Source organism: Phycodurus eques, chromosome 17 (genome assembly GCF_024500275.1).
Source record: "Phycodurus eques isolate BA_2022a chromosome 17, UOR_Pequ_1.1, whole genome shotgun sequence".
Taxonomy (NCBI): Eukaryota; Metazoa; Chordata; class Actinopteri; order Syngnathiformes; family Syngnathidae; genus Phycodurus; species Phycodurus eques.
In genome coordinates this window covers 11033906-11052363 of record NC_084541.1, presented here as the reverse complement: position 1 = coordinate 11052363, position 18458 = coordinate 11033906, and the positions used below count along the sequence as shown (strand labels likewise).

At 41.6% G+C, this 18458-nt stretch overlaps 1 protein-coding gene across 3 annotated transcripts in view; it reads right to left on the bottom strand.

Moving 5' to 3' along the window:
• gabra1 (gamma-aminobutyric acid type A receptor subunit alpha1) overlaps positions 1 to 17598 on the bottom strand; it is a 35985-nt gene extending 18387 nt beyond the window's left edge. The window contains exons 1-7 of one of the 3 annotated variants that reach the window (XM_061702907.1): positions 17378 to 17598; positions 15664 to 15768; positions 9531 to 9628; positions 7902 to 7969; positions 6121 to 6341; positions 3959 to 4041; positions 230 to 373 (exon numbers count right to left, since the gene is read on the bottom strand). In XM_061702907.1, coding sequence (XP_061558891.1) covers positions 230 to 373; positions 3959 to 4041; positions 6121 to 6341; positions 7902 to 7969; positions 9531 to 9628; positions 15664 to 15743 — 694 coding nt within the window. In that variant the 5' untranslated portion in view covers positions 15744 to 15768; positions 17378 to 17598. Of the gene's footprint in view, positions 1 to 229; positions 374 to 3958; positions 4042 to 6120; positions 6342 to 7901; positions 7970 to 9530; positions 9629 to 15663; positions 15769 to 15932; positions 15995 to 16724; positions 16917 to 17377 lie in introns of those variants that run through there. The other 2 variants (XM_061702908.1, XM_061702909.1) reach the window with 2 other exon arrangements.
• Positions 17599 to 18458: the final 860 nt, after the last annotated feature.

The following is an 18458-nucleotide window of genomic DNA, read 5'->3' as shown; positions in this document are numbered from 1 at the left end:
TTCTGATGCAGGGGCAAGTCTTTACTGTTAAATATTTGTAATTTACTTTCACTGTCATGTTAACAATGATTCATGCAGGGGTTTAGATCTGAGCTCAAGTGAACAGGGCTTATAAATGGTGTCGGATGATATCTTTCACACTTGACCAAACGAAATCAGAGCACTCGCACTACAGTTTGTTTTAACCAAACTATACTAAATGACAAAGTGTGTGTGTAGCCTTACATACCTGTGCTGGACTGCACCACCCCAGAATCCACACTCTGGCCCATCAGATCGTACTGGTTTAACCTTGAACCATCGTCTGCCACCACCACAGACTGGTCGGCACCTTTGGTCCACACATACACCACCTCTGCTTGGGTGTAAGCATCTAAGTAAGCACAAAAAAAAACATCTCATCTGTATTCTGAATCTTTATGCAATTAACATCTGAAATGTGTAGATTTAATCTGCCCGTATCCGAGTGTATCCAGAGTCATGTTCTGCCCCTAAAACGAGTGTTTTCGTTTTTTGTTTTTTTTATAATTTGATGTTTTGTCACATCACGTCGTCGTCCAACTTAAAAGGAACACAAACACACACCATCCCAACAGGACGGCGTGACCTTAAAAGCGCCAAGTCAGTGTTTTCTTGCCTCCGGCCGGCCAACCTGTCATGACTGCAGTGTGGCTCAACCACTGCTGAGGAAAGGATGGTCCCGCTGCAGACTGCAGCAGAAGGCAGAGAGCTAAACACTGAAATATTTAGGAAGTGGATTCAATTTAAAGAGGAGGTGGGGGTTGGTGGGTCCACGGGTGTCGGCCGAGGACAGGTCCTCTCGCTCATGCTGCACAGCTGTCTGACAAATGGTAACAGGAAGCGTACAGCCTTTCTTTCATTGGCTATTCTAGTCTCCAACCTCTATCATTCTAGCGCTTGTTATGTTGTCTTCAAGCAGGATGCAAGGTTTAGGCCTATATTGCTGTCAGCAGTGAGCAGCTTGTGTGACACTATGGAATTTTTTTCAAAGAGCACTACCTTGGATAAATACAGGTCCGCACGTTGCTTGCCTGCCAGTGTCTGGCACGGACATGCATGGCCTGGCAGGGTCAAAGGAGACCGGAGGGGCCTTAGCGGACACTTCCTCTGGGAGAACATCTGCTATCGTGTTGTAGTCCCTTATTGTTCATGTTTCCAGTTGGATGAGGTTTGAGTGTATGGGCAACGTGAGATCATGATTCTTCTATTCATTTTCTATACCGCTTATCCTGCTCAAGATCAAGGCATGAGTTTGGAGTCTATCCCAGCTGACGTTTAAAGAGATTCCCAGTCAACTAGGTCATCTGGAAAGGCTGAAAAGAAGGCAATTGGTCTTTTTCTTTTAAGATTTCATCTTTAATCCAAAAGGCTTCTTCTGTTCTAAATTTGTGGTGGAAAGTCCCTATATTTATAGATTTTTTCAAAAGCATTTTCCACAAAACTGGTGCTTTTGAGCTGCTAAAAACACCAGATGTTTATCAACCTGTGCCTTTTGCGTAGACTGTGACTCTAACTGTGTGCCCTTTCACAAAGCCAACACAGTGTTTTGTGATCAGATATGTACACGTGTGACGTCAGCATCAGGGTCTGGTGTGACTTCTAGAATGCAAAAGGCTGAGAAAACCTTGGTTATGCTGCCGATACTATATTCATAGCTGAGACATTGTCACATCAGGAAAAAGATGGCTTTGATAGGCAGTGGAAAAGGGCTTATGCCTCTGGTAGGCATCTCCGTTGGGTGGTGTTCACATGTCTGGTTACCAACTCGTCGTTATGCAAAATCGGTCACTCACCAGTCATCCCTTCCAGCACAGCACCCCCATGTGACCACCCCCCCCAAGTGATACTCACACCAGAGACACAAATATGGGGACTCTCCAACAGAAATGTTGAACTGTTCAACTTTAGTGGATATCCCATCTGACAGACTATAGACAGACTACACCCTGAATTGGTCACCAGCTACACGAGTTAGCTATGTGAAACAGTACACTACATTTGGCACTTAGAACACCTGGTTTTCTGTTTTCCATCCCCTACTATGCTTAACATCTGAGATCAGATGAGATCAGGCGTCCTAGAGGTTTTATGGCTGTAAAGCCATTGTATAGTTATGCACTATTATGCATTTGACTATTTCCTACAGCAATATCATAATTTCTGTCATATATATACAACACCAATTCCAATGAAGTTGGGACGTTGTGTTAAAAATAAATAAAAACAGAATACAATGATTTGCAAATCATGTTCGACCTATATTTAATTGAATTCACTACAAAGACAAGATATTTCATGTTCAAACTGATAGACTTGATTGGTTTTAGCAAATAATCATTAACTTAGAATTTTATGGCTGAGACACGTTCCAAAAAAGCTTGGATAGGGTCATGTTTACCACTGTTTTACATCACCTTTTCTTTTAACAACATCCAATAAGCGTTTGGGAACTGAGGACACTAATTGTTGAAGCTTCATCGGTGGAATTATTTCCCATTCTTGCTTGATGTTCAGCTTCAGCTGTTCAACAGTCCGGGGTCTCCGTTGTCGTATATTACGCTTCATAATGCGCCACACATTTTCAATGGGAGACAGGTCTGGACTGCTGGCAGGCCAGTCTCGTACCCGCACGCTTTTACAACGAAGCTACGCTGTTGTAGCACATGCAGAATGTGGTCTGGCATTGTCTTGCTGAAATAAGCAGGGGCGTCCATGAAAAAGACGTTGCTTGGATGGCAGCATATGTTTCTCCAAAACCTGTATGTGCCTTTCAGTATTAATGGTGCCTTCACAGATGTGTAAGTTATCCATGCCATTGGCACTAACACAGCCCCATACAATCACAGAAGCTGGCTTTTGAACTTTGCGTCCATAACAGTCCGGATAGTTATTTTCCTCTTTAGCCCAGAGGCCATGATGTCACCAAATTTCCAAAAACAGTTTGAAATGTGGACTCGTCAGACCACAGAACACTTTTCCACTTTGCATCAGGCCATCTTAGATGAGCTCAGCCCCAGAGAAGCCGGCGGCGTTTCTGGTTGTTGTTGATAAATGGGTTTTGCTTTGCATAGTAGAGTTTCAAATTGCACTTACGGATGTAGCGCCAAACTGTATTTACTGACATTGGTTTTATGAAGTGTTCCTGAGCCCATGTGGTGATATCCTTTACACATTGATGTCGGTTTTTGATGCAGTGCCGCCTGAGGGATCGAAGGTCACGGGCATTCAATGTTGCACCCTGAACCTTTTGATGATATTATGGACTTTAGATGATGAAATCCCTAAATTCATCTCAATTGTACGTTGAGGAACATTATCCTTAAACTGTTTGACTATTTTCTCACGCACTTGTTCACAAAGAGGTGAACCTCGCCCCATCTTTGCTTGTGAATGACTGAGCAATTCAGGGAAGCTCCTTGTATACCCAATCATGGCATCCACCTGTTCCCAATTAGGTGTTTGATGCACATTCCTCTTTCTCAGTTTTTTTTGGCCACCTGTCCCAGCTTTTTTGGAATGTGTTACAGCCATAAAATTCAAAGTTAATGATTATTTGCTAAAAACAATAAAGTTGATCAGTTTGAACATTAAATATCTTGTCTTTGTAGTGTATTAAATTAAATATAGGTTGAACATGATTTGAAATTGTATTCTGTTTTTCTTGATGTTTAACACAACGTCCCAACTTCATTGGAATTGGTGTTGTTTGTGGACTGTGTTTCGATAAGAATTTTTTTTGGAGCATGCCAATGAGTTTGTTTTCCACAGAAACAAAGTGTACATATATATATACACTATACGTCTGTGTACAAACAATTAGAATAATTGAAAGAAAACATCACAGCGCATCACTTTTTGTCCAAAATTCTACTAAGTTCTCATAAGACAGGCCTGCTGTGTGTAAGTTGATGTCGTGTAGCCTCCAGAGGGGACTTACAGCTGCCAAACTTGAGTGGGCAGGCATGGGCGTCCATTGGGAAGTCTTCAAGGTGCATGGGGCATTCTGCTCTCACAGTCAGCCTAAAGCCATCACGCAGACATGAACAGATGATTAAAAGAAACAGGAACACAGTCTGCAAACAGAAACATGTGGCGTACACTTTTTGTTTATTTCCAGTCTATTGGAGATAATCGCTGTCAAACTGCGTCTCTTTCTCAGAACCTCAGAAAGGTTCTTTTTTTTCCCTCGAGCTTCTCTTTTCTGACAGCTTTCAGAAAAACAGCATGTCAGGCCACCCATGACACACTAATCTTCCATCCGTCCCCTCATCTCGCTCATCTGTGACAGCAATACGGCCTCCTCCTCCCCCCGCCAGTAAGCATGCTAAATAAGTATCTTGGAATCCTCGCCTAGCGCACCACGGACTATAGTGCACTATGTTACTCAATGCACTGTTTGAACTTTCACCAGTGTTATAAAGAGAGAAAAGTTTTTTTTCTTCACTTGAATTTCGTAGGAAATCACAGATATATTCCCAGGATGTAAAATTATGGCCATTCTCTATTAATTCCTGCATAGTTTTTGTACCAGATCCTACAAAATTGCCATTATTCAGTAAATTTTTCTCCTTATTGTGTAACTCCATGCTATGCTTAATGTTTTATTCCTCATGAGGCCACAATACAACCATTTGCCTTCATGTTCCAACACTACCATGACTACTGGCTCTGCATTTTATGAACATATGTTAAATGTATTAAACATGTATTCATATTGTCAAACCAGCACAATGCAAATAATCTCAACCATCATAACTGTCAATTAAATTAGTCACTACCTTTTCACTAAATCAAAATATACTATACATCCATCTTTCTTTCTTTTGTGCCTGTCCTCACTAGGGTTGTGGTTGAGCTTGAGCCTATCCAAGCTTACTTTGGGCATGAGGCGAGGTAAACCTGTTCGCCAGCCAATTACAGCTCTTGTAGCCATTCAGACTCACATTCACACCTATGGACAATTTAGAGTTTTCAATTAACTCTAGAACTGCAAGAGGACAGGCACTTGGATCGGTGTTTTTTACCTGATATCCATAATCACCTGTGAACGGTCACCTTTTTTCTGTAAATTTACCATTTACTCGCAAGGCAGTGAGGGCAAGCAGAGGAGGAATGAATGAGCTGAGGCAGAGGTGTATAATCAGTGCAGAGGTGCGAGTAAGTCACAATGTGTGAGTTTGCAAGTAGGTCTTAACCTTCAAGTTTAAAACAAGTCCCAAGTTACTCTGGCAAAACTGAGTCACAAATACATTTCTAGCATATTGAGTCAAGTCATGACTTGGTTTAAGCAATCTGTATACTGTATCAAGTCATACAAATGTCTCTTCAATTAACCCAGCATGCGTGTTTTTGTGACCTGGGAGGAAGATGGAGTACCCATTGAGAACACGCGAACGTCACATAGAAAGATTAGAACTCCAAACCTATGAGGCAGATACTAACCACTAAATCACCAAGCTGCCCTCAAACAGCACTAATTAAATTAAAATGAAAAACTAACAGAAAACCAATTTTGTCAAAATTATGTTCTTTCCATTTAAGATTTGGCCATAAGAAAATTCTGGTCACACCAAGCAGGAATGTGAAACTTGAGGAGGACAGCAGCGATGTGACTGAATGAACCGCTGGTGCATGCATCCATCCATTTTCTGAGCCGCTTCTCCTCACTGGGGTCGCGGGCGTGCCGGAGCCTATCCCAGCTATCATCAGGCAGGAGGCGGGGCCTGAACTGGTTGCCAGCCAATCGCAGGGCACAAAACTGTGAGGCAGACTCTCTAACCAGTCGCCCACCGTGCCGCCTCCGCTGTTTTTTTTGTTTTTGTTTGTTTTTTATCTCATACTTTTACTTCTTTGAACATTCCAATCATAAAAATGTAGCTTGAGATAGTGAAATAACAGATCTTTCTTAATTTACGGTCAGATGCTATTTTTAGGTATTGCAAAGTTTTTATGACAAATCCAGATGTATGGTCTCACCATAATTATTACATCAGTCACAGATGATACCGGCAGATCCAATACGTCCACCTCATTTAGTTTTGTCAATGAAATACATATTTATACATTTCTTTATTGCACTAGTAAAATGTGGCAGCGTACCTCATGGTGTAGAGCAAGGTGCCTTCCTCTGTAATGCGCAGCAGTTTGTTGGGCATGGTCATGTTGTGCGCCACAGACTTCTTGCCATTATGGAAGAATGTGTCGGGCGTCCAGATCTTGCTGGCCATCAGGTTGTTGAGACGCAGCACGGCCATGGGACCCTTGAACTTTAATCTCTCATCTTTCCAGCTCTGTCTGAAGAACACATCAATGGTGTACTCCTGCAATGGGATGAAGGGCCATAGGGTTGACACCAGTCCACGTATATTTCTACCTTCATGGACTAGAAAGGAGTACAGTTGTATTTTTTTTCGACGTCTTTACCCTTTGATAAGCTCTCAGTTTGACTCTGACTTTCATACGGCGGCCTCGGCCTACTATCCCTGCTGGTATCTGTCTGTTCGTGTTAACGGCTTTACAGTAACCAGGATGCATTGTGTGGAGGTGCATGGTTCTCTGCCTTGTGGGGTTTATAAGAGAACGACTGCCTTGCTGTAGTGTAGTCATTTATCTCTCTTTCACTGAAAAAATTCCTTTCGTTTCCCTTAATATCCGTGATGTGTCCAGTAGAATACAGCACGTGACAAATTAAGCATCATTCAGCTTCTGGTTATGGGGGACATTGTTTGGTTAGACAATGATCACGAAAAAGCCAATTTTCCTAGCAATCCAAATTAGAATCGACACAAAAAGGAAGTGCCGGACCAGTTTTTGAAGCAGGCTCGTGACTGTAGCTGAAAGCAGATTTTAATGGTTCCACGTAACTGCACAGTAAAGTTAGCATGTGAAAATTACAGGGCAGCATGTTCCCCCATCTCCTCTTCTAGCCACTCAACCTCAGTGAGATAATTACTGAGAATTGTGAGAGAGATTCAAGTTAATGGTGGAGGGAAACGTGAGGAAATGTCCCTCAGATGCCAGCGCAATTAACAGGGATGATGTCAAAAGCAATACGTACATGCTCTTAGCAGACACAAAATAAGCATTTGGATGAGGTTAATTGGTTGTAAGCACATGTGGGCAAAGAAAACTCCATCCATTTTCCGTAGCGCTTCTCCTCACTAGGGTCGCGGGTATACTGGAGCCTATCCTAGCTAACTGCAGGCGGGGTACACCCTGAACTGGTCGCCAGCCAATCGCAGGGCAGATATAAAGAAACGACAATTCGCACTCATATTCATACCTACGGACAATTTAGAGTCTTCAATTAACCTACCGTGCATGTTTTTGGAATGTGTCAGAAAACCGGAGTACCTGAAGAAAACCCATGCAGGTACTGGGAGAACATGCAAACTCCACACAGGCGGGGCCGGGATTTGAACCCCAGTCCTCAGAAGTGTGAGGCAGATGTGTTAACCAGTTGTCCACCGTGCTACCCATTTTATGAATTCATTTAATACAAATATATCAAATTCAATTAACTGTGATTTGTATAAACAACAATAGTAATGTTTTGACTCACGCAAAGCTACCAAATTACACATTACACAGTTGAACATCACTGGTCACGAACATCACATGCCGAGGGCGTGGGAGTGGCATTTATGCCGAGTAGGATTAGTTACTGTTGGCAAGCAAATGCATATCTCACGAGACAGTTTTATTAATACAGGGCGAATTAATGAAATGAATCATGGCATGAGGACATCTCTCTTACGGCTCGGAGATCACTCCTGGGTCTACAAATGGCAATGAAGATGATGTGGATGGAGTGGAGAAGGGGGAAACTGGTGACATTTACACAGGCGGGGTGGGTGGGTGGGGGGATGGAAGAGACCTACCATGTCATGGTCCGAAACTGGCCCGATACTAGTCACGAAAATGTCAGTCTTGACTTCAGTTACACGCTCTGTTGAAGCAGGAAATTGGCAGGGTGAGTGACTATCAATGGCATTCATTACCCCCCCCCCACCCCCGACTACCTGTTAATACTGGACCACCTGGCTCGGCCCCCGAATCATTCAACACACAAAAACAGCACCATGAAAAGAGCCCATTCTGGATGTCAATAAACATTTCTGCGAGTATTGGCTTCAGTGTCAGCTCCATTAGGTGCACAGTTCAATCTCCTCATAAATTTGCAGCGCGCTACAAATAAGCCACTCTGCTCGCATAACATTTGATGGGCTTTGCATTGGGCATTTTTTTCCCCTCACCCGTCCCTCTTGATTCCAAAGTCATTTTTTTAACAGTATGAATTTCATAACAATCCTTCCCCCCCCCTGCCTTCTGTATCACAGCAACACAAACCTTTGTGTCCTTCACGAAACACTTCACACATTATAGTTCCCTTGTTTCTTCACAATAAAGTGCATAATAAAATAGCTTTTTTATTGCAAGTACTTGAAACAGCCCACATCTGGAATGATAGTACAGTCATTAAGTGTGGGACAAAATATCAATACTGTGTCACAACACCAGCATCAAATATCAATATCTGATGAAAACAAGTACAGTGGTGCCTTTAATTTGTTCCTTGACCCTAATTGTAACTCAAAACATTGATATCTCAAGTCATCTTTCCCTTTTGAAATGAATGGAAATGCCATCAATTTGTTCTGACAACCAGACGGATATACTGTAATGGAGGCTCAGTTCCTCACCTGGCTTCTCAGTATGGCAGTAATATTTGTAGGTCTTCGCTGAGGATAAAGAATACATCCTTGAGCATGTTGATACGTGGTCTGTTTTCATGTGTCGCAGCACCGTTTGTGTTCTGACTGATATCCGTTGCTTAAAGGGTAACAACACCGCCATATACAGTAGATGCTAATGGATAGTCTGTGTGCCAATGGAGTTTCTTATTGTATGTTAGCATAAAGGTTGCAGAGGTTTGGTACTGTAGACTTGCTCCTTTAACCAACCCGAACAAAAAAGTCACACGGTGAGCCACTCATACGGAGGAGGACAACCCATTCATGTCCCGGGGAAGTGGGCATTCAGCCATTGACAAACAACAATAGCAAAATGCGGAAGTTTGATCGTGCATGAAAATCGTCAACATTCTCCCAAGCACTGGTAACTGGCATCGCGAAGAATGACCCACAATCCTGTCCAAGATTACCTCACACCCCACCGTTATTTAAATTCTCATACATAATAGAACAAAAGGAAAAACAAGTAGAAAAAAACAGATTAAATTCTCATATTAATCAAAGAATGAATACTACAATACTACAAAACTACAATGGATAAATAATTTAAGTATTTTAAAATAGGAAGTTACTTTGCAATTGCCCTGTATAATCTCACTAATCTGTTATTAGCAGTGCTGATAATGAAATGCATTATGACGGTATTGATTCTAAACCCTGTAGTCACATTGCATCTGCCACTGTTACCTTTGGATTATTTCCATATCAATCACAATAAACCAACATTGTTCGTGGTGTGTTGTGTTGGTTACTGACCTCCTAGTCCTGGCCTCAGGCGGTTGTCATAGCCATCCAGAAGGCTGTCTAGGATCTTGGTAAACACTGTAGTGTTGTGCTCGCTGTCCTGCCCAGTGCTGCCAAAAATCAGGAAAGAGCATGTCAAGTCCCGGGCAAAGAGAGCGCAACTGCCGTGGCAAGAAATAAAAATTACAAATTGTGAAGAACGGTAAAAAAAAAAAAAAGGCTCGGAATATGACTCATGTGTTTCTGTTTGACAAACAATGAGGAGGATGTCTGCAGTTGCAGAGGCAGTTGTGATCATGAAGATTTGCACAATAGATAGTGACTCACTGTTCAGAAAACTCAACAAAAGTGAAAGACAACTGCGAAAGTCATTGTCCTGATTGCCATTTTTTTGGTGTGTTTTTGGTTTCAAAGCACAAGAACATTTGGCATTCTCTAAATAGGTTATTTGACTTTGGAGCTATTTAAAGGGATTAAGTCGAAAGTCAAAATACAAGGCTACAGCAAAGCAAACTTTCGGAGTGGGGGTGTAAAATAAATGTTGAATAACTAGGTATGTCAAAAAATGAGGGCTTGGTAAATTTCTTTTTTATTTTTAGTTGTCTTCATATGATAATCTAATGATGTGAAAAACCTGCTTTTTGGGCTAGAAAATGTCCCTGAATCAGAGTTCATTAGTAACAAGGTTGAAAATCAATGTGCAACAAATCAAATTAAGGCATACATCACAAGAAATGTCTTGGTGAGGTGTTTTTTTACTTGTCAATATTCTCTCACACAATAAAACAATTAGATTTTTTTTTTCAGGTACCTTCATGGCCTCACAGACAGTCGAAACATGTAAAACCCTAAAACACCAAATCATGTAATACAGCTGAAGGGTCGCTACTTGCTACAGTATACAATAACAATATCCTTTCATCCTTTGCAAATGTCTTTATGTCTCAAAAGTGTTCTCTGTCAATTGGCTGTCTGTTGTCGTACTAGAGCGGCTCCAACTACCGGAGACAAATTCCTTATGTGTTTTTTGGACATACTTGGCAAATAAAGATAATTCTGATTCTGATTCTGATTGTCCATATCCCTTCATCCTCACAAGCGTCGCGGGCGTGCTGGAGCCCATCCCAGCTATCTTCGGGTTAGAGACGGGGTATACCCCGAACTGGTCGCCAGCCAATCACAGGGCACATTTAAACTACTGTTACTGTTATTACTGTCCTCAATCAACCTACCATGCATGTTTTTGGGATGTGGGAGGAAACCGGAGTGCCTGGAGAAAACCCATGCAGGCACGGGGAGACATTTGTGTTGCCAAAACAGGTGACTGGCGATTAATTAACCGTATCCTCTAATCATCTTTGTGACGTACTAAAGTCAACAAGTCAAATAGTCGATTCAACACCTAGCCCTAGTAAAAAAATCATTAATTGCTTATTACGTCCTCATATGATCAAGGAATTACCCGAAAATGTCCAATTTCACTTGTATCTAGGATGAAAATCAATGTGCAACATATCAAATCAAGTCATATATCATGTTAAAATCTATGAGAGGACTTTGTTCAATGGTAACAAGGTCAAAAATATATTTTAGTGATACTTATATTAAAGGTCTTGATGAAAGCTTTACAAATATGTAATTATTTTGCCAACTTATTTGCTCTCTATAATAACATAAAAGGGGTTCACTACTAATATGAGCAAAAATCATTCTGCAACAACAGAAAAGTCATACATCATCATAATGGGCATTCTAGATCCCTTATCATTTTGTCTATATGCTCTCATATGCTAACTTAAATACAAAAACATGAGTTTTGGCTTAACCGAGTTTTAACCACATCAAGTCGTACCTCATATTAAAGGTGTCGATGTTTGTTTGCATATGATGGAATAATGCACTCCATTTAAGTTTCAGATCATGCTGTCATTCTTTTAAGAAACATCAGCTGTAAAGTACGCTACAAAATTTTGATCACTGTGTGTTTGCATTTTTGTGGGATGACCAAAATTCCGAATGCAAAAGACCATACCAAGTCGGCAATCATATGAAAGCCATTGATCAGGTATTTCTTTTTCTTGAATTTTTTTCTCAATTTTCTTTCATTTTCTTTTTTTCATTCCCTTAATTGTTGACAACTGAAAATGTGTTTTACTTCAGATCATGCTTTTCTGCCATATAACAATGTTAAACATATTGTATACTCCAAAGGAAAATACCCCAATATGTTATTCCATATTATCCTTGTGTGGTTTAGTAGGGACATGTTTGCATGCATTAAAGCCACTTTTATGCTTAATATAAAAAGCGGAATGCACAGTCCATGCACACGTAGGCACAATCATAGAGAAATTGCAATCCATTATTAATACCTTAATATGGTCTTTCAGGCCACTGAGGCGCTGCTGGATGCGCAGGGCTTGAACATGAAACAAAATGCTTCAAGCCAAAATATTCACCGGTGGAAATTGTGTATGAATATTTCAGATATTTACACTTAATTGTTTGCATGCATGCATTTACATATATACAACACCTGAATCGATGCATATGTGTACAGTACTCACATCCATCCACATGTTTGTGCGCTGATAACAAGGGGGATGTCTCTAGCAATGCAGCAAAGCAATCATAAGCTCCCTCTTCTTTCTTTTTCTCATCTTTTTTTTAACGCCAATGGCAAAACTTCGCTTCCTGCTAAATAAACAGCCAATGTTTGGAAACAAGCTCATCTCGCCCAATAGCTCCAAGGAGAGAGAGAGGTCATCGAGATGAGTTAGCCGCAACAGAAGGGAAGTGGGAAAGGATGGCGGCTGTGGGCGGGAAAGTGACATGCGGAGGAATGTGTAAGAAAAAACCTTTGGAGGAGAAGAAAACATAAAAGAAGGGAAGAATGCAGATGGAGATGAAGGGGTAAGGGGAGTGGGAGAGGGTCAGGAAAAGGTGAGCGAAACAGAGGGGAGAAGCGAGACACGGCTCATCGTCAAAGCTGAGGGATTGAGGCTGATTGAGGATGGGCTGCAGTACATTTTCCTTTCTAAATACAGATGCTGTCATCCTGTCACACGTGGATTTGTATAAAAGGGTTAAGGGACTGCTCGGCAGCCACCAATCCCCAAGAAATTGTTATCATTATCTTCCAGAATGGAAAAAAAAAATGCATTAAACTATTAAAAAAAAAAAAAAATAACAATGATGATGTGTTCTGCTCTCCAATCTCATACAATTATAACTGAGACATTCAAAAGCCTAAATTGGGCTATAATACACCTCAACCCCTTGTCGTCATTGAATATTCTTGAACTGATGCCAGTGTGGTCCCATAACACTGACAGCCTGAACGGTTCTGCTGGGCCTTTTTCCATTTTATTTTCATTTAGACATTTTACATGCGATGCCTTAACTCCTTGTGAGACGCTCAATAAAATACGGAGAAATTCAACTGATCATAGTTTATAACTCCACTTTATTTTACTTTACTAACATATTCTCATCATTGTGTTCAGCTAAATTTGCTCATACAATATATTCCTCATTACTACTGAACACACGTTACAGTTTTATTTGCATCACGTTCAAGTTTAATGTCTAAAGACGAATACCCGCATACCAATAATCAGGCCGATTTTGAACCTGTTCCCTAAATCAGCAAAAGTCCGATGTCACAAAATAATAATAATCTATTCTACATTATAATAAAAGTTATTATTTAGTGTGGTTTGTGTTTAGACTGATTTTTTTCACCCCCGAGCTGCCCATAAAATGGTTAGGGCCGACAATCGTAAAAGATTAAACTGTTTAATATTATAATCACAAATCCTTACATGTGGTCAGCAAGGAGTTAGGCCGAGCCATAGACTCCATGATTGTGACGTGTAATGGAATGGAAACAAAGGAGTGACTGGTTTTGTTGAATGTTTGGATATCGTGTCTCCCAAGTCCTTCATGACGATAAAAATGTAATCAGTAGAAGAGGGTGCAACCACAATGTAGTCAACAGACAAGCTAACAGCCGAGTTTCTTCTTTTCTTTCTTCTACTACTTTTTCTTCTACTTTGTCTTTCAGGCAGTCTGGTTGCCCTGTGGCATTGTGTTGCCTCTCACAGGTCAGTCCAGGTACTACGCCAGATTTAAGTTCTGGGCAAAGAGACTCATGATTATTGGTAGAAATATTTTTACGTGTGTGGCGTGCTGTGTTGGTCATCTTGAGAGTACACCAGCATTGTGTTTTTTTTCCCCTTGTCATATATAGGGTCTCTCATTTTGTAAAATGTCGTTAAGAGGTTAAAATGTGTTGCGAGTACCAGACTTTAGTACTTGTCTCAACATGAGCCAACAAATGTCTCTTTCTTTGATGAAGTTATGATTTTTATTTATTAAAAGACAATAATTTCACCATAGCTGTGTAATGTAAATCTTGTGACTTTATTTTTAAAGAAAACAACAACAAAACGGAGATTGTTGCACAGCATGTACTCTTGAAAGTGTGTCATTAAACAACAAATGAAATTGTCATAACGGCATGTTTTTAAGTATCTCCATCGACCCCCATAAATGTCCTTTATGCTTCAGACCAAAAGTCCAGCGTTTAGACTCACAAGACAGTCAAGACGGTCATCTTTGTATGAGTTAAATTACGAATTAGGGTAATTCCAATGTGAAGTAGTATCATTGCAGGGCTTTGCCATCTTTGGGCAAGCATGTTGTTTCTACCCATTATGTCAAACTGACAGAAACATAAACTGCTTGTAAGTAAGTACTGTTTCTGTTTCTCATGAAATGTGTTACTACGTTCACATGTCTTTGCTCGTATACAAACATTCCAGACAAATCCACCTACAAATGTTGCACTTTTAGAACTCGGTTGTTGTCAGTCTAAAACGAAATAGACGGAGTATCATAATCATGGTGGGATACATTGAGGTCATCTACTACTCTGCATTTCAAATGTTCTTTCATTCCTGCCTTTTTGCGGTGGACTTATGGGGTCTATTTTGAACATCCAGCATCACTATGTGATGAAAATAAATAAACCATCAGGTAAGAATAAAGGCGGAAAAGATGCTCAGGGAAAACTACACTTTATCAGCCAGGGGGCCCACTTCTTCATAAAACATTGTGCACCATCCCCATCTACAGGTCATCGAGACAGCAACAGTGCCGCTCAACACTGATGTCTCTCTAACTCCCACGCTTCTTCCATACTACTGTACATCTCATCTAGATTGTTCTAATTAATAATAATTAGGGGAAAAAAATCAGGGAACTCAAAATTCTGTATGAGACATCAAAAAGCAAAAGATTATATGGCGAGTCGATAATTATGCTGCAGTGGAAGGCCCTCAGTGGCTTCATATTAGTTGTCCTCTAAAGTATAAACAATGGAAATGAGGCTTGTGATGTCAACGCATGGCAATTCTTAACATCAGTGCAAATCATCATGCAAGGGCATCATTTTTGCATTCAAGAGGACACGCTGATGTAAATTTTTTGCGAGGCCGCAGCATCTCGACATGAATCAACGCTCAAGTCGATTGCGCCTCTGTGACACTTTTGGTGAATAGTTCAAGGCGAGACCTGATTGATCCTCAGTAAGGTGGGCGCACATCACCTGCAGTTACATCAGATAAAGAATTACAACTGTAGCTTTGCCTGATTGCTAATCATGTAATTGTTCCACTACTATTGCTGTTATGACAGATTTACGCCCTATAATCCAAGCAGTTGTCAGATTATGATACAATCGCGCAAGAATGTGTGTTTTTGTTGTTATCTCATCCAAATGTGACCACAATTACATCACACTGTACAGACTAAGTCAATTGTGAAATTTAGCATGACCCCCGTACAATCATACACTCAGAGTTAATATGTAACACCATTATGACATGCGTAGTGGCTATTTTGGCTCCTTATCTCATTATCTCTATGGAATAACAAGCATGGAGGTGTCTTGTGGGAATGCCCCACTTTACAACCGCATTGGATTCTTCTCCAATGAAATGAACAAAATACAACATCACACTAACATAAGACCACAAAATGGTATTTCGGTGTACATTTTGTCATGTTACATACAACAAACAATGCAATACAGCCATCCATGCACATTTCTGGGGGGGGAACAGAGTTGATTCGTGTTTACCTTTTGGCACCCAGGACGATGTTGGCTACGAGCAAGCAAGCCCCCAGGCACAGCGAGGCCACGCTGCCCCGTCCACACATTGTTGAATATGAGGACCTTTCACTGCTGCAGGTCAGAGCGGAGAGACACATATACACAGATAGGTTAGGTATCATTAACACACACACGCACACACACACACATGATTGATGACAGTGTTGCTACGGAAGCATCACAGCCACAATCCGAAGATATCCAACAACTAGATGTCGGAGGGAAGGTGGTAACACCTGTGCAGCGCCTCCTTCCTCTTCTTAAGCCTGCAATGTGAACGAACCTTGTACCGCAATATCAAACCCTCGATAGCCCCCCGCCCCCAGTCCTACTCTTATCCTCTCCCCTCTAAATAAAATAAGAGCATTTGCTGCCTCCTCAGTTATTAAAATGGGATGTTGAGCGTCATCAATGATGCAAGCATGCACATTGCACACACAAAAACACAAGATTTAGTGGCTGCATGTGCTCTCATGAGTGTGCCTGAATTATTTACTAATCAGATGCAATCTGCACCACAAAAATATATTTTTTATATTAAATAAATAAATAAATTAATAAAGGAGTAAATCCTTTATCTGACAAGGATTTAAAGGCTGATGCAGATTATATAGAAAAAATAGAAAATCCTGCCCCCCCCCCAAAAAAAAACAAAAAAAACAGCACACTTTCTAAGTTATCCAGACAAAAATACACTCTCTCCTCTCGCAGCACCACAATATTATGTGACATGTATCTACGTGGGAGCCGGAGTTGAAGATTTAGCATGCAACTGGCATCACTGCAAGGCTGCTTTGTGCATGGCGATCCGGTTTGTGCGTAATGAAGCGACGCGCGGGCGCTGGCTATGATGCTGAATTCTCTCCTTTCGCCATCCACCTCCGGTCTCGCCTAAAATCTATTTGGACGCCTTACTCCCGAAGTCCTCGTTCTCCTCCTTGACATCTCCTCCAACCGACCCACCGCCCCCAAACCCTCAATTCCTATCTTCTAGCATCCAAAAGGGAGGTAATAAATGAGACACTTACAGCAGCAGATGGGATCGGAATAGAAGCTTGTACCCCGTCCTCAAACTTTAAATATATTCCCTAAGCCGGACTGGTAATAAAATAAAATAAAAAATGATGGGGTGGGTTGGGGATAGAAAATAAATCCTGTGTGATCTCACATCTGACGAATTCTAGCTGGAGGCTGCTGGAGACGATATGTATGCAGGTCTCTCTCTCTCTCTCTCGCGCGCGGACTCTCTCCCCCCCCCCCCCCCCCCCCGGTCTCTCTCTGTTTCTTTCAGTCAACTCTTATAAAAAAAAATAAAGGAACAATAATCATAAAAAAAACACTCCAAACTATAAGTGATCTCCACCTTGCAACACGTCCAAAAGAGGATGCATGTTAGGATTTCATGTCAGATTACGCGAGACCGCCCATTTTATACTGTATGCAGCACTATTTAACTTCCGCTGCTGTAATCTCTTTGCAATTGCAGCTAAATATAACACAAATGAATGCTATTTGGTTTTTTTTTTTTGGGGGGGGGGGGTGCACTGCATCTTCACCCCCGACCCCCCCAATGAACTGACATGTATACACGCGCCTCTAAAAAAGCACGGTGACACCCTTCAAATATAATAACAGCCAAAACAATTCAAATGAAAGAGTATAGAAAGCGACAGTGGCTCACCAGTTTGCGCCGACGTGACGAGCCTCCTCTGTTTGCTTTCTTCTCGCAATCAAAATTAAATCCTCCACGAATCTCTCTCTCCGTAGCGTGAAAAAAGGGAATATACGGAGAGATTGAGAGCGAGCGAGCGAGAGAGAGAGAGAGAGAGAGAGGGGGGGGGGGTTATTCGGCGTGGAAATAAAAGTGTATGCAGGAGCGAATGTGCCGCTGCAGTCGCGCCACTCCACACTGAGCGCGCCGAGCTGCGTGCATCTGCAAGGGAGGGAGAGGGAAAAAACGGGCTCGTCCACCAAGCAGCCAGCCTATAATTTTTGCAGTCGTCAAATTAAACTACAAATCAGAGGACACCCAAAAAAAAAAAAAAAAAAAACCTCCACTACCACCCCTGCATGCCACCACCATCACCATCCTCGCTTAATGCGCGCCACATGAGCTTATAAACAATGACATTATGATTGTATTTATTTTATTGTATTTATTTTTTCCTGTGCAACTGGGGGGTTTATTTACAATAAGCGTCCCGGTTCCAGTGACTCATGCGTCGCCTTCCGTTTATTTGCATCCCAGCAAGGGGACGAGTGGTGCGCGTCAGTCGTGCATGCATGCTTCGGCTGCACTGCATCGCATGGCTCCTCTTCCCCAGCCCCACCCCCCACCACAACTCCCCCCGCCCTTTTTCACGCGTGGTTAAAGTGGGAATGTTTAGTTATGAAGCGACACCGCGGCTCCATCCAACCAAGCGCCTCCTGCAGCCATTTTTCATAATAATAATAATAATAATAATTAAGCACCAAATCTTCACTCTATAACTCTCAACTGTATCGTCTTAAGAAGCCCCCTCTCCCTCCACCATCGCCCCCCTCCTCTTCTTCTCTTCTCTATCTGATCTGCAAGTGACGCGAGTCGCCTCTGAGCGCGTGCACGTGGATAGGAGCGCGTCCAACACGTGCCCGTGTGTTGCCGGGGCGCGTGCATGTGTGCGCGTGTCATCGCGCGACAGTGAGGCGACAGAATAATTTGGTGGTTCTTTTTTTTCCTGACAATCTCTGTAATAATAGAAAAAAATACAAATAAAATCACG